General features: G+C 47.1%; 5 protein-coding genes across 8 annotated transcripts; 2 read left to right on the top strand and 3 right to left on the bottom strand.

Moving 5' to 3' along the window:
- Window positions 1-199: 199 nt before the first annotated feature.
- On the top strand, window positions 200-4002 carry LOC120704328 (cysteine desulfurase, mitochondrial-like). Of its 2 annotated transcripts, none has more exons than XM_039988685.1 (2): window positions 200-1733; window positions 3814-4002. In XM_039988685.1, exon 1 carries the CDS (start codon window positions 318-320, stop codon window positions 1668-1670), a length of 1353 nt encoding a protein of 450 aa, XP_039844619.1. In that variant the 5' UTR covers window positions 200-317; the 3' UTR covers window positions 1671-1733; window positions 3814-4002. The 2 variants fall into 2 exon arrangements, with proteins under 2 accessions (XP_039844619.1, XP_039844617.1); XM_039988683.1 differs by having other exon boundaries at window positions 201-1834.
- Window positions 4003-4051: 49 nt separating this feature from the next.
- Window positions 4052-6310, bottom strand: LOC120704327 (uncharacterized membrane protein YjcL-like). Its single transcript, XM_039988682.1, has 4 exons — window positions 5658-6310; window positions 5458-5571; window positions 4942-5354; window positions 4052-4715 (listed from the first exon to the last, which is right to left on the bottom strand). Exons 1-4 carry the CDS (start codon window positions 6142-6144, stop codon window positions 4266-4268), a joined length of 1464 nt encoding a protein of 487 aa, XP_039844616.1. The 5' UTR covers window positions 6145-6310; the 3' UTR covers window positions 4052-4265.
- Window positions 6311-7698: 1388 nt separating this feature from the next.
- On the top strand, window positions 7699-12437 carry LOC120704326 (adagio-like protein 1). Of its 3 annotated transcripts, none has more exons than XM_039988681.1 (3): window positions 7699-7989; window positions 8023-8229; window positions 10405-12437. In XM_039988681.1, the coding sequence occupies exons 1-3, from the start codon at window positions 7928-7930 to the stop codon at window positions 12011-12013; spliced, it is 1878 nt and encodes a 625-aa protein (XP_039844615.1). In that variant the 5' UTR covers window positions 7699-7927; the 3' UTR covers window positions 12014-12437. The 3 variants fall into 3 exon arrangements, with proteins under 3 accessions (XP_039844615.1, XP_039844614.1, XP_039844613.1); XM_039988680.1 differs by having other exon boundaries at window positions 7699-7992; XM_039988679.1 differs by having other exon boundaries at window positions 7699-8229.
- Window positions 12438-14638: 2201 nt separating this feature from the next.
- LOC120704325 lies at window positions 14639-17561 on the bottom strand. The gene is made up of 3 exons (XM_039988678.1): window positions 17265-17561; window positions 15631-16612; window positions 14639-15010 (listed from the first exon to the last, which is right to left on the bottom strand). Exons 2-3 carry the CDS (start codon window positions 16554-16556, stop codon window positions 14989-14991), a joined length of 948 nt encoding a protein of 315 aa, XP_039844612.1. The 5' UTR covers window positions 16557-16612; window positions 17265-17561; the 3' UTR covers window positions 14639-14988.
- Window positions 17562-18551: 990 nt separating this feature from the next.
- LOC120704324 (cytoplasmic 60S subunit biogenesis factor REI1 homolog 1-like) lies at window positions 18552-20673 on the bottom strand. The gene is made up of 5 exons (XM_039988677.1): window positions 20399-20673; window positions 19821-20324; window positions 19557-19726; window positions 18830-19048; window positions 18552-18736 (listed from the first exon to the last, which is right to left on the bottom strand). The coding sequence occupies exons 1-5, from the start codon at window positions 20501-20503 to the stop codon at window positions 18649-18651; spliced, it is 1086 nt and encodes a 361-aa protein (XP_039844611.1). The 5' UTR covers window positions 20504-20673; the 3' UTR covers window positions 18552-18648.
- Window positions 20674-21114: the final 441 nt, after the last annotated feature.

The following is a 21114-nucleotide window of genomic DNA, read 5'->3' as shown; positions in this document are numbered from 1 at the left end:
TGTAAACAATGAGGAGTATTGAGTAAAATAGCCGCTGCGAATTTGCTCCGCGGCGTTTTGGACCCGCACTTTATATGATCCGACGGTTCACAGAGCTCCGAAATTGGATCGCGATTATTAATTGGATCGCATTTGAAGTAAACTGGAATACTAAGGCCTTTTCTAGAAAACGGACGCTGTCACTTTGCCCCAGCTCGTGCTCCGGCTGCGCCCACGTCACCCCTGCGCCGAAACGGGAGCCCCGCGGCGGCGCCCCCAAATTCCAACCCTCCCCTGAACCCTACCTCCTCCCTCCCCACTCCAATCCACCCCACGCCATGGCCCTTTCCCGCCGCCTCCTCCCGCTCTTCCTCCGCGGTGGTGCCCCCGCCGTCCGCGCCCTCTCCACGGCTGTCGCGCCCGCGGCGGCGGCGGCCTCGGAGGAGGAGGAATCCATCACCGTGAAGGGCGTCCGCATCTCGGGCCGCCCGCTGTACATGGACATGCAGGCGACGACCCCCGTGGACCCGCGGGTGCTCGACGCCATGCTCCCCTTCTACCTCTCCCGCTACGGGAACCCGCACTCCCGCACGCACCTCTACGGCTGGGAATCCGACGCCGCCGTCGAGGCCGCGCGCGCCCGCGTCGCCTCCCTCGTCGGCGCCGACCCGCGCGAGATCTTCTTCACCTCGGGCGCCACCGAGTGCAACAACATCGCCGTCAAGGGCGTCATGCGCTTCTACCGCGACCGCCGCCGCCACGTCATCACCACGCAGACCGAGCACAAGTGCGTGCTCGACTCCTGCCGCTACCTGCAGCAGGAGGGGTTCGAGGTCACCTACCTCCCCGTGCGCAGCGACGGGCTCGTCGACCTCGCGCAGCTCGAGGATGCCATCCGCCCCGACACCGGCCTCGTCTCAGTCATGGCCGTCAACAACGAGATCGGCGTCGTGCAGCCGCTCGAGGAGATTGGGCGCATCTGCAAAGAGAAAGGCGTGCCGTTCCACACTGACGCCGCGCAGGCGCTGGGGAAGATCCCGATTGATGTGAACAAGATGGGGATTGGGCTTATGTCCCTCTCCGGGCACAAGATTTATGGCCCCAAGGGCGTGGGGGCACTCTACCTTCGCCGGCGTCCTCGTATCAGGGTGGAGCCACAGATGAGTGGTGGTGGGCAGGAGCGTGGCATCCGCAGTGGCACGGTGCCCACACCGCTTGTTGTTGGATTTGGTGCTGCCTGTGAGATTGCGGCTCAAGAGATGGATTATGACCATAGGCGAGTCAGTGCTCTGCAGCAGAGGCTGCTCGATGGCATCCGTGCGCAGGTCGATGAGGTTGTCATCAATGGAAGCATGGAACACCGTTACCCAGGCAACCTGAACTTGTCATTTGCATATGTGGAGGGAGAGACCTTGCTGATGGGGCTGAAAGAGGTGGCTGTGTCGAGCGGTAGTGCCTGCACCAGTGCCAGCTTGGAGCCCTCATATGTTCTGCGGGCACTTGGGGTGGAGGAGGACATGGCGCACACCTCTATTCGCTTTGGCATTGGCCGCTTTACCACCGAGGAAGAGGTTGACAGAGCAATTGAGCTCACTGTGCATCAGGTGAAGAAACTCCGTGACATGAGCCCACTCTATGAGATGGCTAAGGCTGGCATTGACCTCAAGAGCATCGAGTGGTCTCAGCACTGAGGCAGTTTGCATGACAATCAGTCACTCATAAGTTCTCTAGATGTACACGGAACACATACGTAGGTATATGCCTCTTAGTTGCCTGCCCTTCATTATATCCTGTTTTCTTTCAAAACAAAAGAGAAGCTGTCATGGTTGCCTTGGACCCATGACTCCATCACCAGGTAGAGTAATCTTACTCTTGTTCAGCACGTGATAGAATTTTTGAGTGTACGATAACATGTGCAATATTTTCTTAGTGATTTCTTATGAGCATGCATTTGTAATAAGTGATGATATGACTTGATCAGTTCGAAGGAGACCTAGTAAGGTTACATTCTGTTGAATTTAATACAGAATTCAAATAAGAGGAAATCAAAATCAGGCTGCACATTTTAATATGTTTGCTTGTTCTAAGATCTTTAATTCTGGGTACTCTAGCAGGAGATTTTTTTTCAATGAGATTTCGCAAGTGTCTGTGCTGAACTGCTGATCAATAATATACAAGGCACTTTCTTGCTTTCAGGATGCAATACAATAAATTCACCAGAAATGAACCCTGGTCTGTGAGTTATGACCACTGGGGTAAACTTATATTTCATATCTCATATGTTATATTTGGCCAGTGTATTGTTGGGGGACTAGATGGGGGGTGACTATTATTAGTAGATTGTGATAAAAGACTACTTAGTTGTGCATTATTAATTTGGTTTCTATCATCAGTATCTTCATCCAAAAAGCATTGAGGTGCAAGGCTTTACCTGAATATACTGAGTTAGCATTGACCAGTCTACTGGTATAATGGCAAATTTAAGTTCTCCTCTTGCATCTGTATTCTAGTATCATTTTATTTTCCCTCAACCTTCCCATTGTTCATTAATCATATGGTATGATTGTGTTCCGAAGTCTTCTCCATAGTCTTCTTTTGGTCTGACTTCGTTGACGCATCTTTTTTGGTAATTACACCATCCAGTCACTAAACTAGTGATTATGGAAACCAACACAGTTGACCTCCGAAACACAACTCTAGTTTTGTGCGAACTAAATTTTTTTACAAATTTTTTTTAAAAAAAGTCTAACATACATCATTTTCACATCCCTAATCTAAATATTCGATTGAATATGGTTGTTGGTACCAATTATTTCAAAGAGTTGGCTGGGCATATCATGAAGTTACTCATTTTTGCCTTGTGGGATCATATTTCTAGTTTCATTTGACAAATTTCTACCACAATCAGGGTTTTTAAAGCGGTAAGGCTAAGGTTATTAGCACGATAAAACGTTGAAACGTTTGGAGAGCAGATTTCGTCTTGTAAACGTTTAAACGAACATTTAAACGTCGTGACAAATAATATAGAAAAATATCAATATAAATAATCAATTCACATAATATACGAAGTTTAATACCAAACAACTAATTAAATACCAAACAACCAATGTAGGTTCACATAATAATAGTTCCAAAATTACATGTTCACAACCAAAGCAAACAACAAAATAGAATAGTAGAATGACAAGTCCACAAGCACCCTAATTTCACGAGATAAAACGACCATGCAAGCGTCGTTTAACCGAATTTCACGAGATAAAACGCCTAAAATGAACGTTTAAACATCATAAAACGTCGTTTTACGTGATTTTGGCAAAACATTCAAGCGTTTCAAAATCCTCCAACGTTTAATCGTGTAAACGACGTTTTCACGACGTTTTAATAACCAGGGGTAAGGCGAGGCGATGGGGAGCCGCTCAGTCGCCTAGGCGACGCCTAGGCGGGCTAAGTCGAGCCTTAAGCAAGGCGATGGGGAACCGTCTTGTCGCCTAGGCGACGCCTTGAAAACCCTGACCACAATCATCACTAGACGAGCTCTCGGTAAACGTTTCATTTGTAGTTGCGCCCAGTTTATTCTACTCGTCAATGTTTCTTGGTGACTATTGGTCTCTGGAGATCCTTATGAGGCCATTAGCTAGATTTTTTTGCCATGTAAACGACAATTTATGAGGCAAAGTGACTTGTTTGCAATTAGTAGATCTTGCTTTGGTCATATGCTCTAGTCCTTGATGCAGATCATCTTGTGTCATTGAGGTTATTTTCAAATTCAATACATCTTTTAGTATCAGCATTAATCGCAATTGTAATTTAGTGCTCATGTCGGAACTCTTTCAGGCTTTGTCTGCAACTGGTGAAGACATTCCTGCAGGTGTAATCATCTCGCAGTTCTGTTATACAGGAATGTATTCCAGAGGTTTAGCTGTGCCTTTTTTAAGGTAGTGTGTGTTGACAAATAATAAGGATACTTTAAATACTTGATATTGTCTGAAATACAATTTCAAGTAGTAGTGTCAGTGCTGTGAATATATTGTGGTCTGATATAAATGCTGCTATTTGCATCTGACAGATAAAATTACCTCAATTTGGATGTCAGCTTACATCCATATGTTTTCTGTTCATCTTCCAAATATATTGGACAAAGTTGCTCATCTCAAAATATTACCGGGATAGAATTTCACAAAGTTGGTTGCCACGCTCAGTGTCAGTGAGGCCTTTTTCTCTCTTGTGAATGTACGATCGGTTAGACGAGACATGAAAACGCATACCCTGCTTCTCACTAACCACTGCTACTTCCGGTACTTGAGGAGAGCAAGCACACTGACACCGATTGCCACGAAGTTGTCGAGGACGAGCCTACAAAAACCCATTCCGATTGCCATGGCCCAGGTGATGGGGTTGGCGATCACACGCACGAAAAAGAAGTAGAAAAAAATCGCTAGGGGAATAGCTGCCATGAAGCTGGTGATGGCAATTCCCAAGATGCCGGCGAGGATCCCCGGAGCCACCAAGGAAGTCCAGCCCTTTGCGGCGGCCATCCCGCCGGCTGCGGTCAGGCCGCCGGCGTTCGCGGCTGAGGCCACCAGCAGCAGCTTCCCGTCGAACCCGAGCAGCTTCCCCACGCCGAGAGTCACCAAGAGATGCGCCGCGAGCTGCACGAACGCGAACGCGAAGATGCTGGGCGCTTTGCTGATGGCGTTGCCGATACTTCCATTAACTCCCACAGCTGCAAAGAGTACCTGCCAATGCAGCAAGAGCAAGTTCAGTGAAATGCAGTAATGCACAGGTATCAGCTGTGTTAATTTGCACAAACACTCCATTACACCAATACTTCATTCATTCAGCGATCCCTTCATATCTCCATATATAGCAACACGCGAGGAATTCACATAGTATGTGTGTTTGTTGATCTAAGAATTTCAGAAAGGAAGGTAGAAAGGGGGGGGGGGGGGGGGGGATGCTTGCCTGCATCACAATCCCAGCCAGGGCCTCGTCTGACGGCGCAAGCTTCCCGATTTGAGAGGGGAAGAAGATTGCCAAAGCCACCGCCACGGTCGCTGTTGTGTAGGGAAGGCTTGCCCCCTGTATGCCCAACTGCTGCTCCAGCATGCTCGTCGCGAGCTTTCCTGCTCTGCACATGGCAAACGCCGCCGCCACAACCATGGCGCTTGCCGCAGCAGGTGGCGTTTTGCCAGCGGCGGCTAACTGTTCGTCGGAGCCCTCACCCGTTGACTGCGAGTCTTCCGCAGGAATCATGGCACTTAATGCAAAGAGGCCTGTCAGGTAGAGCGCGCAGGTGGCGTCGCCAGCAGCTTGCCCGGCTGCCTGCGCTGATGAAGAGACTCCAAGAGCTTCACAGACGGCGGCGAAGCTGAGAGCTGACGGCCGGCGAGCCGGCAAACCGTTAGTTTAGAGCTCGGACTAGTTTCAGGCATGCCGCCGCGGCGGATGAACCGGAGCAAGAGGGGATGTGTACCTTACCTCCACCGATGTGGCGGGTCATCAGGGCTGTCGCGATCTTCCAGCTGTCCTCCGGCCCCAGCGACCGCATCGGGACGAGCCGGAGCGCCACCACCGTGCCCATCGCCGTCGCCGCTGCGAAAGCAAGCGTAGCGCCGGAAGATCTTCAGAGATGGCATGGCATGCGGCACGGCGCAGGAAGATAATCGACAGGCCCGTACCAGATCCGAGCAGGAAGGCCGCCAGCAGCGCGCCGGAGGAGCGGAACACGCCGCGGCGGCGGCGGCGCAAGTCGGCGCGGAAGAGCAGCAGCGGGACGGCCAGCGGCAGCAGGTAGTCGAGCGCCACGCGGTAGGCCGGGGCGTCCGCCGCCACCACGCCGGCGCTGCTGGCCGCCAGACCCAGCAGCAAGCTCACCAGAGCTCCGGTCAGCGCCTTCCCCACGGGGCTCCGCTTCTCCGACCAGGCGCCCAGCGCGGCGGTGCTCAGGAGGAAGGTCCAGTTGCCCCAGTGGTCAGACGCCGGAACCAGGGGGGCGCGTCCATAGCCGCAAGACGGCGATATCGGGCGCCGGCGGACACCGGCACACGACGATGAGGGCGCCCGTGCAATCGCAAGGCCGCACGAGTAGTTGCGGCGGCTGCGGCTGCGGCGTTGGTGAAGAAGAAGCTGAGCAGTGGCGCTGGCTGGGGCGAAGACGGCTGCCATCCTGCGGAGATCACGGCCTCACGGGAGAGTCAACGACGGGACAAGTGAGGCGAACTGACAGACTGAATATATACTGACTGTGACAGGTAGGTGGCTATTGGTCTCCACTCTTCCATGTAGGCCACAGCATTATGATGCAAAACAAGATACCTAATAAGCTCATAAAATATCAAAAAATGACTTGGTTTGCAATTAGTAAATCTTTCTGGGTCAGTTGCTCTAGCCATTGATGCAGATCTTCTCGTATCATTGAGATCTTTTTTTTTCCAAATTTGAATGCGTCATTTAGTACCAGTAATCACAGCTCTAGTTTGGTACCTCATGCTGGAACTCTTCGGGCTTTGTCTGCAACTGGTGAAGCCTGTCTGTTCGGCTGCAATTAAATCCAGCCGCGGCTGGCTGATTCCGTTTGGGCCGCAGACAGACAGGTCGGAAGAAGAGGACAGCACGGCAACACACGCGATTGGCAACCCCGCGGGCTCTGTCGTTGGGCCCCGCCGGAAGAAGAGGACAGCTCGAGTTCGTGCCCGAACGGAACCAGCCAGCCGCGGCTGCGTTTAAGTGCAGCCGAACAGGAAACTATGGTACGATTTGAGCTCAATTAATGCCTGATAATTCTCTGCCTCATTGGAACAATGATGAAGCCTTGCAAGAATCCTAGGCCACGAAGCCCACACAGCCACATGACCGGCACCAACGAAGCCCACATGAGGAAGGGTGATCAGGGGCCAGGGCCGGATGTCACAGGCTGACAGCAAACACGAATGCCACAGGTTCAGCAAACACACCGAGCGCCGGAGCTGCAGGGGGTCGGTGGCACCGTGGCCGGACGCTACAGGCCAAACCCGGCACCCAGCCGATAACCCCAGATGGCTCCATTCCTTTTTCGAGCTCTCCATCCTTCAAGGCTTCAACCAACTTTTGGATTGATTTCTCACTAAAAAAAGAGTTACGTAACCATCAAATTTTAAAGGTAGGCTAATACAAATAGAAGAGAGTGAGAAAACACGAGTCTTAAAAAAAATCAATCATACAAGCAACATGGCAAACACAAACACAAAATAGGCTTAGTGACATCACGAAATTCATTTTTTTCAATCATTATAAAATTTCTCATCATTCTTATCTTGCCTGCAACAATGGTTGATTTACTTTTTGCATCTAAACCTGACTAGTTACAATACGTCACGACAAGAGTCATTGACTTTGCAGTGACAGCAAGTCGAAACTCAAACCTGAGGCAGGACGAACAAACCACGGCGCTCCGGGTAAAGCAGTAGTTCCCCAGCTGGTCCGCACGAGCGAGCGAATACTACGGGCAGGCACCAGCCAGCAAGCAACCGGGGCAGACCACAACTTGATCCGTGCCTCGCGGCAGCTGGCCGTGGCCTCCACCCACCCGCCCATCACAGCCGTCCACGTGCGCCCACGGTAATACTCCAACGGCGCAGATCCCCCGGACCGGACGCTTCCGGCGCCCGGGCGAGTCGGTTGACGGGCACTTGTGCCCCCCTGTCCCGTCCACTCGTTGGCGTCTCCCCGGAGGAGAGACAGCGAGGCTGCTGCTTGCTCTCTCTGGCTTCCTTCCAACCCAAACCAGAGCCCGAGCCCACCGCCTCCGCCCATTCCGCCCCCGTCGCCTCCCCCGCAAAACCCAATCCCGAGCCAGCAGCCAGCCCGGCCACCAAACCCTAATCCCCCCGCGCCACGCCTCGCGCGCGGCCTCCCATGGGCTGACCGCGCCGCGGTGGGGAGCCCCCGGATCCGGAGCTAGGGTTCCGCCATGGAGTGGGACAGCGAGTCCGACGGCGCCGGCAGCGTCGGCGCCGGCGACGAGGAGGAGGAGGAGGAAGAGGAAGAGGAGGAGGAGGAGGAGGTGGTGGGAGCCGCGGGAGCCGGTGACGCGGCGGCCGCCGCCGCCGGCGGGATGTTCACGTTCGCGATCGAAGGCATGCTGCGCGCGTCCGGGCCGTGCGGGCTGGTCGTCACCGACGCGCTCGAGCCCGACTGCCCCATCATCTACGTCAACCGCGGCTTCGAGGAGGCCACGGGATACCGCGCCGAGGAGGTGCTCGGCAGGAACTGGTCGGTGCTTCGTCACCCTTACCCCCCATATGCTTGCTTTGCTTTCCACTCAATTAGTTTCAGACCAATTTGATTTCGACGCGAGGGTTAGCTTGTTCCGCTTAGAGTCGAGCAAACCTACTGCTATTTTTGTAGACGCGTCGTAAGCATCTCTGCTGTGATTTCGAGTGACAGAAGTGAACTGTACTGGAAGGTGCTCGGTTTTGCTGTTAGAAGGCTCAACCTCTTAGGGAAGTAGGTAGGGGCAGGCAACCGTTTGCTAATTTTGGGTGCAAGGATTTGGGTACTTAGAATCAAGCAAAACGTAGTACTGCTTTTCTGTCTGTTTCGTTGTGGGCTTCTGTTTTGGTGGCTCTGGGTATTAGAATGGGACATGCTCGGTTACGCTGTTTCTGAAGACACGCTCTTTGAGAAAAATGGAAACTATTGATATTTCTTCATTCAGCAGCTAGAAAAGTCTCCCCTGGTAGCACAGTCCGTGCTCAGCTTGCTCATGCTATGTTATAAATGTGTGGTCTTTGGTTTATAGTCATATAGTGTACAGCCGATAGCATAGAAGACTAGAAGCACACTGCGGTGTTTTGCATCTGCTTGCGTGGGGTTTGCCTATCAGTTTTTTTGGGGGTTCTATTTACTGTAGATTATAGTTAGTTAATCTTATCTTGGCTGACGTGCTAGATTGAAACCATGGTATTTGAGTTGCTATTTGATTTGAAAATCTCGCAACTAATGCTACCCTGCAAGTGTGTGGCTTAACTTTTATGCTCTCCATTATTATAATTACATTATAGGATTGTTCAGCTTGATACCACACTACTGGTTCCAAACAAACTATCATGCAAGCCTTTAATTTCCATGATATTGATGTTTTGAGATCATATCCTTGAGTGTTATTTGGAGGAAAAATTCTCTAATGTAAGCTACCACCTTCAGACAGAATCAATAGAATGTTTGATTTATATGGAAATAAAATGATGGACCTGATCAGTTCAGGGCGCATCTTTAATCAGTCTTTTATCTGTCCTATCTACTGGAATAATTTGATTTTTGATGATTGAACAGTTGATACCTGATAGTGATAAGTACTCAAGAGTTCTGATATTTTTCAGTTTTCGCCTCTGGTCTGAAACTAAAATTAGATGGTAGAAACTCAATGGTAGGTGCATATTGTTTAAAGGGATTTTCCAAGGTAGTTAACAATTAACCTAGAAGAGAAGAATACTCAAAAGATAAAAAACATAGTAGTGTTATTAATTGCAAAATCAGTAATGTGGCCTAAAAGGTAGTAAGTAAAAGTGAAAATAGGGAAATAGTAATGCTACGAATTGCGCATCGAGGTTCTATACTTGTTTTGTAACTTGATTGGCTGATTTGCATCATAATTTCCCTCAACCTTTTCATTTGAGTCAAGACCTGCAGAAACATTATCATGTTTGTAATGGCTAACTAGTAATCCAAGCGCACTTTCATGTTATATATGTTGAATTACAGTTCAAACATATTTAAAGTTTGGGGAAATTGCAAGATTCCTACTGCTTTGAGCTGTTATTGCAAGCTTGCCACTGGAAAATTGCAAAAATGCTACTAAAACTGTCATTCAAGTGGTCTTTTTGCAACAAAAATAAAAACCAGTGATATAACAGTTGTGTTGTCAAACAGGAATTTAGAATGAGCCCACATGTCATTCTGCCTAGTTAGCAATTAATTAGGGCTTGTAGATGGTTGTACTGACATACAGTAGGGACCTGTGCAATTTCAAACTCCCAGGATCTGTGTGATGCAGGCATGCAGCTTAATTGATTCTTACCCTATGGATTTACATATGCTTGCCCTTACATTTCTTGTGTTTGGTTGTCAAGCACTATTGTTCATGATTAAGTGTATTCTCAATGGAAACCTAAGCATATGACCTTAGTTCCACGGGAGAGTGCTTATGAGTACTTTGGTTTTTGCGGGAGGCAGAAATTCTGCTTTGCTAAAATGTGGTTTGAAATGATATTTCTCAGGTTCAGTGGAAGTCAAAAATATATCATGTCTGATGCATCTTTCCCTTTTGCTTGTTTCATTATTTTCCTGAATTAGGCCACAATGTAGCCTGTGCAAGTGTGCGGTTATTTATTATTTAATTAATATTCATTAAATATTTTTACACTACCGTTTTGTTCTCTCTTTCAGCCGGTTCCTGCAATGTAGAGGGCCATTTGCTCAAAGGAGGCACCCCCTAGTTGATGCCGCAGTGGTTTCAAATATTCGAAGATGCATAGACAATGGTATTGAGTTCCGTGGTGATTTACTAAATTTCAAAAAGGATGGATCTCCATTAATGAACAGGTTGCATCTGACCCCTATATATGGAGATGACGAAACCATAACCCACTATATGGGCATTCAGTTCTTCACTAATGCTAATGTTGATTTGGGACCATTGCCTGGCTCAATAACAAAGGAACCCGTGAGATCTACAAGGTTTGCTCCAGATAACTCATTTCGACCCATATCCATGGGTCCTGGGGAGAGCAATTTCTGCCGGGAATACTCTAGTATCTTCCAATTGTCGGATGAAGTGCTTTGTCAAAGTATACTGTCAAGGTTGTCACCAAGAGATATAGCATCTGTGAGCTCTGTGTGCAGGCACTTGTACCACTTAACAAGAAATGAAGATCTTTGGAGAATGGTTTGCCAGAATGCTTGGGGCAGTGAGACTACTCAAGCTCTTGAGACAGTGCCTGCTGCAAGAAGATTGGGCTGGGGTCGGCTGGCGAGAGAACTGACCACACTAGAAGCTGTTGCCTGGAGGAAATTGACAGTTGGGGGTGCCGTGGAGCCATCTCGATGCAATTTCAGTGCCTGTGCTGTAGGGAACCGTGTTGTTCTCTTTGGTGGGGAAGGTGTAAACATGCAACCAATGAATGATACATTTGTATTGGATTTAAATGCTAGCAATCCAGAGTGGAGGCACATCAATGTAAGCGCAGCTCCTCCAGGTCGCTGGGGCCATACTCTGTCGTGCTTAAATGGATCTTGGTTGGTTGTTTTTGGTGGATGTGGAAGGCAGGGTCTGCTTAACGATGTATTCATGCTGGATTTGGATGCAAAACAACCAACCTGGCGTGAGATACCTGGAGTTGCACCTCCAGTTCCACGTTCATGGCACAGCTCCTGCACTTTGGATGGGACAAAGTTGGTGGTTTCTGGTGGCTGTGCTGATTCAGGTGTACTACTCAGTGACACATATCTTCTCGATGTGACCATGGACAGGCCAGTTTGGAGAGAGGTACCTGCATCTTGGAAACCTCCTTCGAGACTGGGCCATTCAATGTCTGTCTATGGTGGCAGGAAAATCCTGATGTTTGGTGGTCTTGCTAAGAGTGGCCCTCTCCGACTCCGGTCTAGTGACGTTTACACAATGGACTTAAGTGAAGAAGAGCCTTGCTGGCGATGCCTCACTGGTAGTGGAATGCCTGGGGCTGGAAATCCAGCCGGGGCAGGTCCACCTCCTCGCCTTGATCATGTCGCGGTGAGCCTGCCCGGTGGAAGGATTTTGATATTTGGTGGCTCAGTGGCAGGTCTTCACTCAGCATCACAGCTGTATCTGTTGGATCCGACTGAAGAAAAGCCTACCTGGAGAATACTGAATGTTCCCGGGCGTCGTCCTCGCTTCGCCTGGGGCCACAGCACTTGTGTCGTTGGAGGAACAAAAGCCATAGTGCTTGGTGGACAAACTGGAGAAGAGTGGATGCTTACAGAAATACATGAGCTTTCTCTGGCAAGCAACTCAGTTTGAGTTCCAAAGGGGTTCTAGTCATTTTCCTGGAAGACTGAATGAGCATACTGAATCTTTTGGCAGCTGTTTGGCTTGGCTTGGAAGATAATAAGCTCACTTGGGATTGCTCGCCTTTATGTAGACAAAGGGTAGTGATATGTTCATTTTTATTGCTGTTTGTTTGGCCTTTTTACCAGATAATTACAATTCATAAGCTGCTATTGTGAGACGAGTACCAAATTTTATATGTATTTTCAGATGTTTCTGACTTGCAATATGGTAGGGCACAAAGGACTACGCTGTATAGTTTAATCTTTTGATGTACACGGTACTTGCTGACAGCTTGATAGTTGATGACTGATAAACCATCTTTTTGTAAAACTTGTAATATGTTGTAGCAAGTTTCAGTCAGGTGAGCTTAGCTCGATGTATTTGCATTGTTCTATGTTGCTGTTGCATTTTTCCTATTGTCTGACATGTTTTATCATTATGGATTCATCATCTTGTACTACTATTGATCATTGAACGGGTTTTGAACTTTATGGTAATGGTCCTAGTCCAAAACGTCACTGATACCTAGCTCGTGTAATTTGTTGATCAGTGCATTGCTGTAAAAGAGCTGAATTTGTTCTGCCCCACTCTGTATGTACCAGTTATGGCATGGCGGTGGAGTTCTAAATTCGTGTACTTTATTAGGGCTTGTTTGGTTTGAAGACAAACCTTACCATATCTTGCCCTGTCTAAGTTAGACAGGTTTGAAGTTAGTAGCCATTTGGTTGTCTCACATGTCAGTGACAGAGGTGTGGAAGATTCTTCTAGGCTAGCAAAAGTGTGAAACAGTTTGATGAATTAACTTTAGCCGCGGTTATGAAGTCTAAGTGGTCATGACTTCAGGATACTTCATCCATTCTTAAATATATAGCGTTTAGTTGAAAGCTAATAATTTCAAAAATGAACCTGTTAGCTTGTTCTAAACATCATGTATTTGAAAATGGAGCTAGAACTTACTTTTCACGATCCAAGTTTGGACACAGCAGCCTGTCTTGGGTCCTAGTGTACACTGTATTGGTTCAGATTATTATTATTATTGGGCCTTTGATGTATCCTAGCTTGGTTTAGTCTTTCTGTAATCCAGCTCGTCTATGTGATCGTCAGTACACGGCACTAAAGTGTGCTCGTACGACAGACGGACAGAGTGACGAGTTGTGCGACGATCAACGAAATAATTGAGAGTCTAATCACAAGTTGGCAGCTAAGGTGCCTCTACACAAAGATAAGACTAAATAAAATAATTTATAAACTCAGAGAGAGATATGGTATGGTTTCAATTTCACTACGGCTGCCCTTTGGCGTCCCTCTCCTCCAACATGTTTTTTTTTGCTGAAAACACAGAAGAAATCAGAGAGACAGACATGCTTCCATTTCCAATGAATCGCAGTTTTTGTTTTTAGAAACCGGGCATATATTACATATACTTCTTAAAATTTACATTCCAAATCTTACAAAGACACCTTTGAAGAAAATAAAAACTACAGCTCTGTCCTTGCAAGATCCTCCTGGTCGTCAATGAATCACAGTTCGAAACTTCAAATGATTCCCTTCAAAAAAAAAAACTTCGAACGAACTTTCAGTTTCAGTGTCGTCAGCAACTCAGTAAGCCCCGAAACTGACTGGCACAACTGTTCTGCCGGTGGGCTAAATGAGTAGAAGGCCCAACACCAATGGGGCACCCCTCCTTTCCTTTTTTTTTCTTATTCTTTTGAAGAAATGGACGAGCCCCCCCCCCCCCCCCCCCCCCCCCGCCTTTTTTTTCTTTTGAAGAATGGACGAGCTGGTGATGACGTTGAACGTTGCGCCTACATGGCTTTTTTTTGTTCTGAAACCAAACAAGAGATTTTCTAGCTTATTATTCCAGAAATGCAACGTGGTACCCTACCTACTGACAGATCGGGCCATTCTGATAACCGTATCGCAGAAGAGTATAAAATACTTCGATTTGGTTCTCGAGAGATCAGGATAAGGTCAATAAGTTAATGTCAGCGACGTGGTCAAACGACAAGCACACCGACAAAAATGAAAAGCTAATCGAAATAATTTGCAAGGTCCTTGTCGAGGCCATCACCAGCCAGATCACCTAAAGAATGGAAACGTAACACGAAGGCAAGCCGAAAGCTCAATTATTTGGACCACGACGGAGCATGTACCAGGCATGCATTCAGCCCGTACTCCAAATCCCAGTTTAGAATAACACAGGTGGTAGGGTCAGACGGGCTCTCCAGCAACATGTACCTTCCCTGCTCATCACAATACACGTCTCTGACAGGGCAGCGGGTATCATAAACAAATGTGAACACTATCGCCATGGATCCAAATGGCTGGCACGCAAGAAACCAGAGCCTGCTGGTATAGTTCTCAGCACTTCCAACACGGAAGCCCATCAGGAGAAAGAGAACCTACCACCAGCACAAGGGGAGAGCAACTTGGCCGCATGTAGCTTTCCAGACACCTGTCTGAAGTTGCCTGAGGAAAGCTTCAACTTGAGAGCAGACACTCGATTAAGCCCAAGATGGTGTGTCTTATCCCAATGTCTTCTCAGGAAAACACTAACCACATCTACATTATCTGCACTTCCCAGCGAGACAGATGTATCCAAAAATTCCTTGAACTCTAACTCAAGTTTGTTTTGGGGATTTATGTAAAGCTGCGCTACATCTTAGAAGAAGCATGGCGAAAAGAACTGTCACCAACATCCTATAGAGATGGGTGCTAAATATATATACAAAAATAAAACTAGGATGATGAGGCTTGTTGCAAACGAACAGCGGGACTCTGTTGCTACTTTTTATGCACAGATAAGTTTAAACTGGGGCAGAGCCTACCGAGGACAGAGGTGCAAAAGAAATTCAAATGAGCGGAGGTACAATGGTTACGATGATGGATACATCACATAACAGCTATTCTTCCTTTTTTTTCATTTTAACCATGGATTCTATGAATTAACGTCCATATCTTGTATCTCTGCATCCACAGGAGAAGCATATGAAAAGAATCAGAGATGAAAAACCAATTGATTTGATAAAATATTCATTTATAAGATGTAAATACTATTATCAGTATAGTTCAGGCTGATTTAGAGAGCAGCTCTAAATATTCTCCCCAGGATGTAAAGCAATATTCCAACCTCAAGACTCTATCATTTTACAAGTTAACCTATTTTTTTTTCTGCTGTCCCTACCTAAACAATATGCCCTAATCTGGCACCCCATGAACATGCATCAGACAGAAAATAAATAGGATTCAGATGGCATTCATTATGCATATTGACATCAGCAGGGGTGATAGAAAACAGAGTAAGATATGATAAAAAAAATCTATATAGCTGAATAGCTCACCATCTCAGGTAGCCATTATAGAAGTACAACATGAACTACAGAAAAGAACAATACATTTGTCTTTCATGTTTTGTACAACTATGTGAGGGATTTTATTTGGTTTATTTGGAATGCATGATCCTGTTGTGCAATTGGGTATGTTTTTTTTTATCTTTTTGAAGGGCACATGGTTCTTAGTAGTCAAACATTTGCAGTAGCATACTCCAACTACTGTGCGGGAAATTGAAAGCAGATTACTTTACATACCTGTAATGGAAACTAGCCATTCTTCCAGGTGCTGCAATACTAGGAATAGCACCTGTTACTATGTATTCATCATCAATTTCATCAAATCTGATTTCCCTTAATTCAACAGATTGTGCTGGAACCTCGAGATTGAAATTTTCCAGATTAGCCTGATTGCCACTCCTCCTTCCTCTTCTTTCCCTCGCTCTTGCTCTTCTACGGCTTCTAGAAGACCTTGAAAATGCCTTGCAAAATATACATGACCACCAGTTTGTCCTCACCCTGCGGAAAACTTCATAGTCCTCTCCAGTGTCATCATCTCCATACTCAATCACATAATCTCCCAGAACAATCCCATTGGGAACTTGTGCATGTATTGTGCTCAGCACATCTACGATATCAGAAGATTGCTGGAAGTTCTCCCAATCAACTTGCCTAGCAGGATCAATCTCTGAAGGGCGTGAATCTGGATGCTTTTGTTGTGTGTGCTTCTGAAGCTCATTGAAGTTACCAACAAATGAGCAGCAATCCTCTTCACAGCACCTTTTCTTCTGGTTAAGATGCATCCGAGCCTCACCGATAACAATCCAACCAATAACATCACCTCTACACAAAGGGCAGCTTGGGCGGTTGTTTGCATTAGATGGCACAATATGAATAATACTATCGAGAGGAGGCACAGCCAGCGAAGAAACTTTCACATTGGCAGGCAGCTCATATGCACCCTTAAATCTCTCGAGGCAGTTTGAGCGGGTCTGGTCCGTATCACAGACAAACGGCCTGCAGCCTTTCTCATAAGACGTGCATCTCAGCAGGACCGCATTGTGAGGGTAATCAAGGCAGATAGGGCAAGTAACATCCTCCATCCAACTCTTATCAAGCTGTATGTCCAGGTCAAAAGAACTGTGCCTCACCACCTTCTTCATGAGCAGGTTTCCTGAACCCATGACAGACTTCCAACCAAAACTCCAGAACCTAACAAGCGCAGATTTTCATTACAAACCTGCACGACATCAAGAGGCAATCAGATCGGTTCCAAGTTCCTCCATCATAAACATAGTGCACAAATTCTGTATACACCAACAGAGGGAACAAACTAATATAATTAGCATTTCCGTCAAAGGACAGCAAGGCAGGTACAAACATCCTAATACCCCCAATCAATCATGTAATGATTCCCCGTAAACCCACATGACTACTTTGACACTGAAAAAGGACTAAGTGAACTCATCCACGCAATGATTTGCTACAACTTACAGTTCTGAAGAAACTCTACGAACCCCAGAAATCGCAGCAGAAACAAACAAGCGCACGCGAGTCAGAATCCAATTTGGATCCCAAAATATCGCGTCCCGGGGTGGGAGTTGACGCGGGGGGGTTCAGTTGAACCCCCGAAATTTTCGGAAAAACAAACCGAACGAACGGGCACCAACAACTAACTTTCACGGCGCGATGTCACTTGAGATCGACCGATTTCGCGCGCTGACGGACTGGAACGGATTGGATTAACTGGATGGCATAAGGAAGCGCATACAAATCCACATGTCGACGGAATCCAGTCCGCTCAGGAAATATTCGGAATTCTGGATTCGATTGCGAACAGAACCGCCGGAAAGGGGATCCGTCCAGGGAAACAAGCAGGAGTGATTGCTCACCAGTCACCAGCAAAAAAACGACGAGACCGACCACGGATCTCCGCTCCGCTCGACCGGTAGAGGGGCGCCGCCGCGGCGGGTGGAGGATCCGGCGGACGGAGGGAGGGCCCGGCGCGGCGCGGGACGGGGCGGGTAGGGAGGGGGCGGCGGCGTCGCCTCGGGGAGAGTCTAGTCTAGGTTTGGAGTTGGACTTTTAGAGCCATTTTGCGCTTGCGTGCGCCGAGTGGAGAGAGGAGAGAGAGGGCCAGGGGTCGGGGCCGGCGATTGCAGACGTTCCTGTTTGACATTTTCCACCGCTTGCCTTGCCTCCGCCACTTTTTATTTTCTTTTCTTCTCTTTTTTTTTTCCAGATGTTTGGTCAAGTGTTGAACACTTTTATCTTCCCGTGAGGCATGATAGTGGTCTCTGAACCATGATGACCGCAATTCTTCGAGTGTCATATTTTCATAACTTCAACAAAATTTAGATTATTTGCACGAACTTCATGTGCTCCAGGTACTATGCTACAGACTTCTGTGGTGGACGATTCGGAAAAACCACATTTACATTGTAGCGTTATGATGGATTAGTTTGTCAGAATTTTGTGTGGAAACAGAAGTTTTAGTCATGGAGCGTTGAAATTTCAAATGGCGTGTTTTCACCCTCGTCGTCAGAGACGTGAGAAATCCGCCATTCATAAATAGATGGGGGGGGGGAAAACGTGTACAAAGTACCATGGGCCGCGTGGGCTTTCTGTTTGACAATGGTGACGCGACAAACAGGTCAGTGTGGTGTGTGGATGACGCGTGCAGGGAGGAAGAGAGTGTGGTGGCAAATGGAAGCTCCTTGCCCCTTCTCCCTGCGCGTCGCATCTGCCGATGAGCTTCCAAAAGAGAGACGAGAGTTCTTGGACGTTCGGTGCGAAGGGAATGAGCAGATGACACTGATGGCTGCCGCATCGTGCAGTCCATGGCGACATCTTCTGAGTGCTAACAAGTTTGCAGCAGGGATTATTCGAGTAAACAGCAAACTGATGCACAGATCGACTCTGCTGATGTAATGGTTGTGTAGGCAAGTTCTCGGAGTAAACAAAGGGACGAGAAAAACAATTTGGCCACAAGCAAATTATACCAGCGAATACAAATTCCTCGTGGCAGGATTCAACAAAAAGAACAGAGAAGAAGCATAAGACACCATACAAATTCCTGTTAGAGCTTGAGACTCGGTTTTGGTTTTGGATCAAACTGCTCTCCGTACCGATTCTGGTTCCTCGGCCTCACTCTTTTTTTTTTTAAAAAAAAAAGAACATGACAGAAGCTCTGCCTTTCAATTAAGTAGAAAAAGAAGAGTGTTAAGAATTACAAGTGGTTCACGACATGTAGTCGGCCTCACTCATGCTCATTGCTCACAGACTTTTTTTTAAAAAAAAACTGAAATTGCTCAGACAACTTTCATCCTTAGACTGAACTGTAACCAAATCCATGCTCTTGTAGCTGAACAAGAAAAACACAAACAGTAAGGCCTTCAATTCCCATTCATGAACTAACATTGTCAGACACATTTAAATGGACAAGTGCATGACATACCTGGATGCCAGGGAGAGTGCAAGGGCACATTTTGTCACCGCAGAAGGCCGTGGTTTCTGGCGGTAATAGCGGGTAAATTCTCGAGAACCAAGAGTTCTCACACGAGTTCCTTTACCCGTCTTGTTTGTGGTTACTAGCTCAGATCCGCCGATTCCAAGCTCGATGTTGTTGTTAACATCGCCAGCAGCAATCAACTGCTTACCTTCGACATCGGTATAGCTGCAGTGAGAATAACATTGTTAGACCAGATGCTTACGGGTTTTATTACTTTACCAAAAAAACAGAAAACTTTTTATCAAGAAACATGACATGATATAACAGAACTAGCAAATCTAATTGATGCATGTAGTCTAATCCAAGTAACTTTATGGAATATGAGAACCACAACTCAACAGCATAAACCAGGCATGTACAGCATAGCATTAAATCTCTGAAAATTGCAAAATATATCCATTCCGACAACCCAGATATGTTAAATTATCTCTAGATTTTAGTAACTGAAATCCATTCATTTTAATAACTGAAATCCATCCATGCAACAGTTCATATGACATTCAGATGAATATAGTAGTATCCCCACATGATCTTTCCCTGACAAGAATACTAACATCGCTGAAAATCCCCAAGTTTAAACCTCTTAAATTTCCCATCCTGTTCATGGAAACAGCGAGAGACCTTGACCTTTTGTTAGAAGGAATTTAGTAAAATTAAGCTAGAAAAAACAAACCTTCTGCTGTAATCATAGAAATCCTCCAGGTCGGCATCTTCATCGTTTCCGCCATCTCCATACCGTAATTTGCAATGACCCTTTGCATCCATATGTTTCCTGACAGCCTCTAGGCTCTGAAAGGGCTGGCGCCTGTCATTGCAGTAGAGGCAGATAAAATCCCGCTTCACCTGCAGGTGGAACAACCATTGAACATGAAGATTTAAACTGCACAAACAGAAAACTAGATAGTAGCTGCTACACAAAACAGAATAAAATAACTACCTTCAATCCAACGTAGGTAAGAAGACCATGGGGATCCTTCAAGTATTCACTGTCAGGTATGAAGAACCCATGCTTCTTGTGCATGTGGACCATGCAGTCTTCTACTGTGTCATGCTTAAGGTCACACATGAAACAGAGCAAGGGGTCCAGCTCTTCAGGTTCTTCACCACATTTAGAAGAATCCTCATTCACATGCATGTCTGAAGTAGATTCATTGGCCAACTCTTCATCCTCTTCCACCGCAGCCGGGCCTCTGCGCTCAGCAGGTGGCTTGAGCTTGACGACTTTGATTCCGGCAATGGAGGAATCGGGGACCTCATCAGAGGCTCTCAACAGATGCGATCGCGAGCTGAGATGCTGCGCGTGAGCTCTCGAGCTCCTGTACTCCTTCCCGCACAGAGCACAGCCGTACAGGATTGGGGTGCCCGTGAGCTCGCCCCCCTCCCCTAATGCAGCTTGCAAAGCCAAGAACAGAGCCTCGGTCACGCCAGGAACTCCGGCCACCTGACAAGCATGAAACGTCAGAGAACGCATGCAACGCGAAGCGTCAGAGCCGCGGCGGAGGGGGCGATCGATACCTTGCGCTTGAGGTTGAAGCGGTGCCAGTCGGAGCGGTAGTGGAGCCGCTTCTGCTCGTCGTCGACGAACCTCACGTTGCACGCGTTGCAGGTCGCCGTCGCCATCGTCGCTACCCCCTCTCTTCTCCTCTCTCCGTTCGGTTGCTTCGGTTGGCAGGGACGAGCAGCACTGCAATGGAGCTTTGATTCCCTTTCCCCTCTTCTTCTTCTTCTTTCCCTCCTCTTCTAGGACTAGGACTCTAGGAGTGGCAAGTTATAGGCTCCTAGAACTGAGGCCCGTTAGGACCCGGCGATGTTCTTGGTTTCCAAGGAACCAAGTGGCTCACGTGAAATTTGTGGAATTAAATGAACGGTGATCGGAAAGACTAGCATCAAATCCTGACCTTATTATGGGTTTATATTTTGAAATTCTTTGCTGCAAGAACTTCGTTTTTGGCATGTTGGAATTTCACGCTAGGAATTTTGATCCTGAAATCCAACAAATACGAGAATTCCAGATTTTGTAAATGGAAAATTATAGTGATTAAATTTAAGTAAATTAACAAGTTGGAGTTTGATCCCTATGCTTGACCACTAATTTTCAACAAATATAACTATGCAAGTATTTATTTATAAGCGCACAAATTTCTGAAAGTAGTCCTGACTCCTGATGTGGCCAAAGCGTTGCTGGACAAAGCATGAATGCAAAAGTCAAATTTGGCAATCTTCTTGCGGCG

This window comes from Panicum virgatum, chromosome 4K (assembly GCF_016808335.1).
Source record: "Panicum virgatum strain AP13 chromosome 4K, P.virgatum_v5, whole genome shotgun sequence".
In the NCBI taxonomy this organism is placed as follows: Eukaryota; Viridiplantae; Streptophyta; class Magnoliopsida; order Poales; family Poaceae; genus Panicum; species Panicum virgatum.
This window is presented reverse-complemented; position numbering and strand designations above follow the sequence as displayed.

Excerpts from the sequence above, each read along its gene's own strand:
- LOC120704328 (XM_039988685.1), top strand. The coding sequence starts at position 318 with ATGGCCCTTTCCCGCCGCCTCCTCCCGCTCTTCCTCCGCGGTGGTGCC.
- LOC120704327 (XM_039988682.1), bottom strand. The coding sequence starts at position 6,144 with ATGGCAGCCGTCTTCGCCCCAGCCAGCGCCACTGCTCAGCTTCTTCTT. Across the intron at positions 5,572-5,657 it reads GGCCTTCCTGCTCGGATCTG|CGGCGACGGCGATGGGCACG; the intron begins GTACGGGCCTGT and ends TTGCTTTCGCAG. Across the intron at positions 4,716-4,941 it reads TGGCTGGGATTGTGATGCAG|GTACTCTTTGCAGCTGTGGG; the intron begins GCAAGCATCCCC and ends CTGCATTGGCAG.
- LOC120704326 (XM_039988679.1), top strand. The coding sequence starts at position 7,928 with ATGGAGTGGGACAGCGAGTCCGACGGCGCCGGCAGCGTCGGCGCCGGC. Across the intron at positions 8,230-10,404 it reads GAGGTGCTCGGCAGGAACTG|CCGGTTCCTGCAATGTAGAG; the intron begins GTCGGTGCTTCG and ends TCTCTCTTTCAG.
- LOC120704325 (XM_039988678.1), bottom strand. The coding sequence starts at position 16,556 with ATGGGTTCAGGAAACCTGCTCATGAAGAAGGTGGTGAGGCACAGTTCT. Across the intron at positions 15,011-15,630 it reads ATGGCTAGTTTCCATTACAG|AGATACAAGATATGGACGTT; the intron begins GTATGTAAAGTA and ends CTGTGGATGCAG.
- LOC120704324 (XM_039988677.1), bottom strand. The coding sequence starts at position 20,503 with ATGGCGACGGCGACCTGCAACGCGTGCAACGTGAGGTTCGTCGACGAC. Across the intron at positions 19,049-19,556 it reads TTCTATGATTACAGCAGAAG|CTATACCGATGTCGAAGGTA; the intron begins GTTTGTTTTTTC and ends TTCTCACTGCAG. Across the intron at positions 18,737-18,829 it reads GCACTCTCCCTGGCATCCAG|CTACAAGAGCATGGATTTGG; the intron begins GTATGTCATGCA and ends TTTCTTGTTCAG.